This window comes from Procambarus clarkii, chromosome 69 (genome assembly GCF_040958095.1).
Source record: "Procambarus clarkii isolate CNS0578487 chromosome 69, FALCON_Pclarkii_2.0, whole genome shotgun sequence".
Classification (NCBI taxonomy): domain Eukaryota; kingdom Metazoa; phylum Arthropoda; class Malacostraca; order Decapoda; family Cambaridae; genus Procambarus; species Procambarus clarkii.
In genome coordinates, this window is record NC_091218.1 from 14,498,239 (window position 1) to 14,507,937 (window position 9,699).

At 41.7% G+C, this 9,699-nt stretch overlaps 1 protein-coding gene across 1 annotated transcript in view; it reads left to right on the forward strand.

Annotated features, from left to right (window-relative positions):
* Positions 1–2,358: 2,358 nt before the first annotated feature.
* Positions 2,359–9,699, forward strand: part of LOC138355850 (mucin-4-like) — a 9,051-nt gene continuing 1,710 nt past the window's right edge. The window contains exon 1 of the mRNA XM_069311390.1: positions 2,359–2,484. Within this exon, the coding sequence (XP_069167491.1) occupies positions 2,359–2,484 (126 nt within the window). The remainder of the gene's footprint in view (positions 2,485–9,699) is intronic.

Below are 9,699 nucleotides of genomic sequence, written 5' to 3' on the forward strand. Positions count from 1 at the left end.
CCTTGTTCCTTCTCCCCCCTTTCGCTCATCCTTAAATTTCTTTCCAGAATCCGTTCCTACTGATTTCCTGTTCTCCTTTGGGTCTTTGCTTCTCCCGAGGGCTCTCGACTCTTTCACTCCGTCTTGCTCTGTTTGCACTGTTTCTTTTTTCTTTTCTCTTATTTTTCTTTGTCTCCGTCTCTGTAAATTTCTATATGCCATTGTGCTTGATTCAGGGATTTGCAGGAAGACAGTTACATTTTGATAGCTCGGTAGGCAGTTTTATACGCTTATGCATGTTATTTGATCTTGTTGATGTAGCATTTTTGCTGCTGGGTGAACTGTGGCATGAGGTGAAAGGAAAATTGCCTAACTGTTTCTGCTGTTCTGCCATGCACACAACCCACTCCCTACACACCTCCTCCCCTCCCTTCCTCATCACCCCTTCCTCCACAGTGAGTCAACTAACACACTTTTATGAGAGAAAGTTTCCGGCTCGACTGTTGGCATGAAAAATCTTTTCATTTCTATTTACATGACAGTTTCCAAGCCTTGAAGGCCACCCAGGAAGAGCTTATGTAAGAAAATTAGAGAGAGAGAGAGAGAGAGAGAGAGAGGGGGGGGGAAGGATTAGGAATGGGACGGGTTGAAAAGGGAAAATTCCCAACCGCTTGGACTGTCGGGGATTAAACGCCGACCTGCACGAAGCGAGACCGTCGCTCTATCGTCCAGGCCAAGTGATTGAGGGAGAGTGAGATAGCTTTTCCGCTTGTCTTTTCCTTTCCTTATCTATCCCATGTTCGGTCAATACCCGCCCCAGGGAGCTTGAAATATCTCTTCCGATAGCAATGGTTGAAACAGATTGATCGTCTGTAAGCGTTCACTAAATCTTCGGTTAGTGTACTTGAGTCTTGGTCAAAATTAAAAAATTAGTAATTATAATGAATAAATCAGTAGGAGTCATGAGAAGGATTGTCACATTGATGCATTACGTTACTGTGATTGATTTATGTATTATATCCACACTTGAAGCGTTGCGGGGTATAACTCCTGCCCCACACCAGAGTACATGTGGGGTATAACTCCTGCCCCACACCAGAGTACATGTGGGGTATAACTCCTGCCCCACACCAGAGTACATGTGGGGTATAACTCCTGCCCCACACCAGAGTACATGTGGGGTATAACTCCTGCCCCACACCAGAGTGTATGCGGGGTATAACTCCTGCCCCACACCAGAGTACATGTGGGGTATAACTCCTGCCCCACACCAGAGTGTATGCGGGGTATAACTCCTGCCCCACACCAGAGTACATGTGGGGTATAACTCCTGCCCCACACCAGAGTACATGCGGGGTATAACTCCTGCCCCACACCAGAGTACATGTGGGGTATAACTCCTGCCCCACACCAGAGTACATGTGGGGTATAACTCCTGCCCCACACCAGAGTACATGCGGGGTATAACTCCTGCCCCACACCAGAGTACATGCGGGGTATAACTCCTGCCCCACACCAGAGTACATGTGGGGTATAACTCCTGCCCCACACCAGAGTACATGCGGGGTATAACTCCTGCCCCACACCAGAGTGCATGTGGGGTATAACTCCTGCCCCACACCAGAGTACATGCGGGGTATAACTCCTGCCCCACACCAGAGTGTATGCGGGGTAATGAGTGAAACCCATATTTGATATCAGCAGGATGCCTCAGGAACCCTAGAGGATTCAGTTGAGTCCCAGGTTACCGTTACTTTTAGAATATTGTGGTCCATTGGTTTCAGTTAATGTGTTAATGTTATCTACCTTCCATGTTATCTCCTCTCCACCAGGTAATGTTATCACTCTCCACCAGATAATAACGCTCCCCCATAAGATCACATCAGGACAAGCAATTGTGCTTAATGACATTCTCACATGCTTTGATTTTCCTCATATTCCTACACAGTAAAGTCTATGCTTTATTTGTCGCTCTCTTCTATTGTCGTTTCTTACTGTTTTCCATACCATATTGTTCTTCCTGTTTCCGTCTTTATCAATGCTTGTTGCTATTTTACCTTTGTTGATATTTTCATCTCTGGTTCCTTATTGCTTCTTGTGTAATCTTGCTGCCTACTCACAGAGACAACCATTTTTACTACAGAATTTTATGGGGGTTGTATATGATCTAAGACATTTACATTTTATGAGCCAATGTCTGTTGCTATTGTGATTAATTCTTGTAGTGCTCTTATGGTTCTTGAGTCTTTTTGCCCATCCCATCCCGTGGTGAGGGAACCCTTCCCATCCCTGGTGATGGAACTTTCCTATTCCTTGGTGATGGAACCTTCCCATCTCTGGTGATGGAACTTTCCCATTTCTTGGTGATGAAAATTCAAGATGGGAAGCATCTTATCTGTAGCAGATACTGAAGGATCGAGGGTTGCTGACCTTGCAGGTATATTAGTGCTGCTTCTAATGACCATGATGCTGTTAGAGAAGCTGTTCATAACTGTTCCATCTTCCGTAAGTCAACAGGGTTGGCCGATTATCATATTATGCATAACGCGATCAGCCATCGTTGGAGGGGATAGATGCTTGGCTATCTATTATGCTGTCTATCAGCAAAGTGTCCCGCTCCTGTGTTCCCCCTTCTATTACCGGAAAGGAAAGTGGAATACCTTCCTAGGGGGATTACGTAGCGATTACACAAGATTATCCTAATGGCACCTAATGGAACAGTGACATGAACACTACTGTTGTACCTTTATTGTTCAGCTTAGCCACTTTCCTCATAGTACAATTCTGTTCTGATTTTCAGGATTGGGAATCGTTACCGTTGCAGTGTTCATGTGTGGCACAAACGCCTTGATTAAATCAACTTTGAGGGTGACTTTTTCTATAGCTCATCTGTATAGCTTACCACTTTTTGTTTCATAATTATGTTATGTAATTCATCATTTATTTTTAATTGCGCTTTCCCACTGTGTTTGTTATTTCCTGTATAATGTGCTTTTCTTTTTCCTTCTCGCTCTACCTCTTAATCAGAATTTCACTAATATATTTAATGGCTTCAGTGCTGTGGTCACTCAAGCCCAAGAGCATCTTGAATACTCTATTAAGTTGCTGCCTCATTGGGAAAAGGTCTGGTCTGGTTGGAAGATCATTTTCAGTTTTTTTCTTGACTCTTGATATCATCTCGAATGCCTCTACTAGCTTTACTTTCCATGTCACCTGACATGTCAAGGAGCTCATTGCTCCCCACATCCGTCTTCTTTTGTCAGATCCGACCTGACTTGTGTTTACTATTTAATGTATGATTTAATACTAAGGGTTGACGGACAGTTTCTAACATGCCAGGCAGTCCTTCAGTAGATTTTTTCTCCCTCTTATCATCTATCACCTCCCTCTCTCCCTCTTCCATCACGATTCCCCCCTCGCTTTTTTCCCCATTCATCACGTTTCTGTCTCGCTTTTTTCTAATCTATGACGTTCCTCTCCTACTTTCTCCCTAACCATCACCATCTTCCCTCACTCTCTCCTCATCCATAACGTTTCCACCTCATTTTCTCCCTCATCCATCACGTTCCTCCTTCGCTTTTTTACCTCATCCATGACGTTACTCTCCTGCTCTCTCTCTCTCTCTCTCACCTGTGCTGCTCGCCAGCTCCTCTCGACGCGACCATAAATAAAAGACCTAATTATAGGTTGAAGTAAAGTCACGAAACATGTTATCACTTGAGCCAGTCGTGGTGCGGGCGTGCTGCCTCCTCCCGTCACTCACGCCATCTCCTCGCTGCTGTATATTTATAGACCAGCGGGTACCCGGTGTTACTCGGGTCTCCCTGTCTGTCTGTCTCCCCCCTCTCTGTCTCTATCTCTGTTTTGCTCTCTCTGACTATCTAGCTACCTCTTTATATAACTATATCTATCTATTCCTCCCGTCCCTTTTTCCACAACCAGCCTATGTATCGTACCCCAGACTATTCCCCCTATGGTGAATAGGGGGAATAGTCTGTTTTCTAAATAAATAGTTTTAGAATTACGGGCTCACCATAGCCCGTGCTACCTGGAACTTTTTGTTTCAGGTAGCGAATCTTAAACAACAACAAAATATAAATTTGGGTGAGGCTATCCTTAAGCATCTGGCATCAAAATTTAGATAAACAGAGAGAGAGAGAGAGAAAGTGTGTGTGTGTGTGTGTGTGTGTGTGTGTGTGTGTGTGTGTGTGTGTGTGTGTGTGTCCGTCCGTGTGCTAAAATATATAAACATGCCATTTGTGGTCGTATATCTTCCTGCTGGTGGACAAGGACAGCTGGTTCGTGCAAATCTGCCATTGATCATGGTATGCATGTGTCCTTGACAGTGAATAAGGTCACCTGGTACCCTCACAGGTACCTTCTGTACCCATGAGCTTACCTTATTGTTCCCTTCTTGACCCTTCTTCTCTGGTGACCCAAGTCACCAGGATATTACAACTGATATGATATTTTATTACAGCTGAGCAAATTATTTTGAATATATAATAGTGTGTTAACAAATTATATTAATGTTACCTTAAGTTTTTTATTTACATTGATATTTTTAAGATAAGCGTTCAAACGAAACAATGCAAGACAACATAGGGAACCAAAATGAGGACAAGAATGAGGGAAGGAATGAGAACAGAAAAGAGGGTAGCAATGAGAACAGGGATGAGGGAAGGAATGAGGCCAAGGACGAAGGAAAGAATGTTTACAGAGAATAAACAACGGAAGAATGAAACCCAAATATCACCACAAGAGGAAAAAATAATAATAACAATTATAAAAACAGAAGGAAACGTAAATATGTCAAAAGTATAATGACCATAAACTTTTTATAACATAAATGTTAGTGATAAAAAATACTTCATTCGCCGTATGGCTGGAAGGCTCTCCTTTACGAAACCTGTTTATCTTTCCACAGCTGCACTTTGAATTACATTAAATAATTTTCAAGGTTGGAAACACCGCTAAGTGGTTTTTGACCCAAGATAATTGTTATAGACGACTTCGAACAGCTTCAAACCTCATATACTTGTAATAAATGCCGACAAAACCGCCATGACTGAGGAAAGATATAGAGGTTTCGTTAGTGAACACGTAAATGATTGATGGATACAGGCCAATCACTTCCGCTCTCTCATTAATGGGTCGAAAAGATTAGTTTAGTCGTGTGTGGAAAAGATGGACCGAAACGTCGTCCTTTCACCATCTTTTGATGTGTGGTTTGGTCATCAGATCTTCAGCCACGTTATTGTGACTCGTCGTCTGCGTTAGTTGAGTAATTTATTATGCCCCCAATACCCATCCCGGGGGTCGAAAAAGGGACACGAAATAATTCACGCCGCGTCGTGAACCCTTGGGCCAGTAGTGCTTCAGCTTTGCATGCCAGGGCACGACGCATCTATACCATGCGCAGTCGACGCATTGAAATAAAAAAAAGTACAGTCGAGTGCACGTAATCCATGCGTGTCAACACGCGTGAGTGAACGTTTGTTAAGGTACCGAGCGTAATTCTATTTTGGTATTTGGCTTAACACAAAACACAAAAGCTTCGTTTATCCCGCGAATATACCGAGTCAAGCTTTAATCTCACGCCATGATGGGAATGACGACTTATGGTTGGTATATCAAGGTATACCTTTATCACTATTCTTGGTCTATATTACATGATATCACGACGTATGGTCTATATTATATACTCTATGTGTCTTGATGTAATATCAACATTACGACGCTGGGTTGATATCTTGACATGGACGTGTATTATTACGAATATGGAATGATATCTTGAGGAAAGAATGTAACGGGTTGATATGACAACGCCAGAACGACATCAAGACTTCTCGTTGACATCACGAGTTACATCAGTCATCCTTTGGCTCAGGCAGATATCCTCAAATATGTCCCAAATCACGAGTTATGGCCGATGGCCCGAATTATGATGATCAATGGCCCAAGTTTTGGTCGATAAAATAGTCAATAGACTTTCGGGAGAAAGTCAGAATATCTTTCATGGATTTGGGTACTGATAAGCTCTCAGGTTTATGAGAATTATAAAACAAGTTTATGGATGTGTTTTAAGCACTCTGGCGCTTTATTGCAGAAGGAAATTCGATAAATATATTTTGATAACGATGTTTTTCAAAGTAATTATTAAATAACAAATAACGTTCAGATGAGCGTTGACCTTCAATAGTGTACGTAAGTTTCTTTCCAAGTTACTACATTTCCTTCCCTGGCCAGGAAGAAAGTATGAGAGCATGAAAGTAATAAAGTATGAAAGAAATAAAGTATGAAAGTAATAAAGTATGAAAGTAATAAAGTATGAAAGTAATAAAGTATAAAAGTAATAAAGTATGAAAGAAATAAAGTATGAAAGTAATAAAGTATGAAAGTAATAAAGTATGAAAGTAATAAAGTATAAAAGTAATAAAGTATGAAAGAAATAAAGTATGAAAGTAATAAAGTATGAAAGTAATAAAGTATGAAAGTAATAAAGTATGAAAGTAATAAAGTATGAAAGTAATAAATTATGAAAGTATTAAAGTATGAAAGTAATAAAGTATGAAAGTATATTTTGCGATAGATGCTTGTCGTGTGAAGACACATTTACCTCACATGATTCTGCGATGCTTATCTAGAAAATCAGGATTTATTACGGGTTATAAAATATATATATATAAAATTATTACTGTATGATCTAGATTGCATAATATAATTTTGGTTCCATGCATAGCAGTCTTCTTGCTAAGGGATCTGAGTCTTCAATACTTTGTACAAATACTTTCATGTCAGTATTTTTGTGTTTGTTTTAGGACATACAGATTAAATTTCCGTGAAATATAATTGAACAAAAAGGTATAATATAATTTTTATAAAGGAAAGTTGAACTGCTATAAATTATCGCCTTAACAACCCTTAATGTTGTTTGATTCTCGTTAGGGACTTTTATGGACAAAAATTGCATTGTTGATTGCCTCCTAGTAAAAAGCAGTTATATAACAGTGTTTACAAATCTGTTTACAAGGTTTGTGTACAATGTGTAAATTTTATGGGCAAGCGAGGGGGAGAGAAATACGTTTTTTTTAGACGGTAAAATTTTGACAGTTTGAGGACGTTTTGATGATGGTCTGTCGTTGGTGTACATGGTGTGTGGACAGTGTGTGGATTGTGTGTGGAGTGTGTGTGAACGGTGGATAGAGAGTGTGTGGATTGTGTGTGGAGTGTGTGTGTGTGTGAAAGGTGGATGGAGTGTGGATTGTGTGTGGAATGTGTGTGAATGGTGCCTGGACGATGTGTGAATGGTGCCTGGATGGTGTGTCAATGGTGTGTAGTCAGCTTATACAGTGTTTGTAATCAGCTTGGTGACGGTAAATGTGGAGTGTGGTGAAGCTTGTGCAAAAGTTAAACAAGTGATATCAATCAACTACATACTATTGAATCCCAAAACGTCGTCTAGTATTATTAAGCTGATAACATATTGCTAGGAGAAGCGGACTTGGGGTCTGGGAAGACAAAACCCTTAGGTTTTCTGGGAGGTCTTTCAGTGTGCTGTGCTTCTTAGGAACACAATTCCTAATGTTTTTATACACAATTAAAGGAAACTTTTATTAGATTAGATCTTTTTCCCCAGAACACAATGGTCTATTTCGACGACCATTGCTGATACGTGTTGCGCTTTTTTGGGTATTATTAAACAGAATTCAGAATAAAAATTGTCATGTCAGGTGATAATTATACTGTTACATATAATTAAACTCTATTGGCTCTGAAAGACAGGCAATGTTCTTTGCCGGGAAGCAAATTATCTGATAATTTCAAATTCTTGTTCATGATACCATCTTCGGCGCAGACCACCTTCAAGTTTTACAAAATACATCCTCAAATATTGTTACTATAACTGCTCACAAAGTTCTGGAATCAGACGAAACTATGTACGGAGCAGAGATGTCATTCAATGATGTAACCTTGAAAGATCTATGAATGAATCTCTATATGTATGAAGCAATGGCTATTAAACTTCAATCTGTAGTCTAATGAGGAGCTTCGAGTCACCTTCTTCACTGCCTCTGCCCCTTAAGAATACCTTCAAATATGAATTAAAACTTGGAGAGTCTTGATTATATTCGTCTCTGAACTTACAATAGAGTGAATGAAGCATAGAAACGAGGAAGCCAACACGACGCAGGATTTGCGTCACCTCACGCGTCCTGGGAGCCTCCTAGAAGAATGATTTCCTTGCTATATACACGTGTGTGTAGTCTTCCGATATGGTGGTCACACGCCATGCTATACAGTAATCCATGACCTATTGTGATGTTAATAACGTTGGTTTTAGCGTGTGTGTGTTTCTCGCAGCTACGTGGATGTTCCATCGGCTTACGTGTTTCTCGTCGATTTCCATTTACGTGGATGGGAGAAGGGAGACGGGTATTGTAGACACCGATATCGTTGAGTGCCAGACACGGTGGGACCATGCATGTAGTGGGAGCAGTGCATTACAGACACCGATATTGTTGTCCGAATAAAAAGGTGGGACTAGGTAAATACAAGTGATTTAGGAACTGACTGATGGTCCTAATTCGTGGGGTCAGCCTTGTACAAGCTCCTGGAATAACGGTTGTGCGTGTGCTTTTTACAGTCAGGATAACATAACGAATACCGTGCGCGCGCATACCAACATCTCACCTGATACAGCGCATTTTTTACAGAATCGACTAATATTCGTCTAATCAAGGTCGATGGGTTATTTTGGCTCGAATATTTCTGCACGCATGCATGCGTGTGCGCGCGAACACACATACAGATACACACACACACACACGCACATACACACGCACACGCACATACACACACACCCACCCATACACACACACACACACACACACACACACACACACACACACACACACACACACACACACACACACACACACACACACACACACAAATGAGCCACAGAGATATTAGAAAGTCTCACGCAGTCTCCGTGGTGTAGTGGTAAGACACTCGCCTGGCGTTCCGCGAGCGCTATGTCATGGGTTCGTATCCTGGCCGGGGAGGATTTACTGGGCGCAATTCCTTAACTGTAGCCTCTGTTTAACGCAACAGTAAAATGTGCACTTGGATGAAAAAACGATTCTTCGAGGCAGGGGATCGTATTCCAGGGACCATAGGATTAAGGACTTGCCCGAAACGCTACGCGTACTAGTGGCTGTACAAGAATGTAACAACTCTTGTATATATCTAAAAAAAAAAAAAACTTTTTTAGTGTCAGAGTGGTTGACAAATGGAATGCATTAGAAAAGTGATGTGGTGGAGGCTGACTCCATACACAGTTTCAAGTGTAGATATGATAGAGCCCAATAGGCTCAGGAACCTGTACACCTGTTGATTGACGGTTGAGAGGCGGGACCAAAGAGCCAGAGCTCAACCCCCGCAAGTACAACTAGGTGAGTACAACTAGGTGAGTACACACACACACACACACACACACACACACACACACACACACACACACACACACACACACACAGGGAGCCGGAGGCCGAGCGGACAGCACGCTGGGTACGTGATCCTGTGGTCTCTTGTTCGATCCCGCGCGCCAGCGAGAAACGATGGGCAGAGTTTCTTTCACCCTATGCCCCTGTTATAAAGCAGTAAATAGGTACCTGGGAGTTAATCAGCTGTCACGGGCTGCTTCCTGTGGTGTGT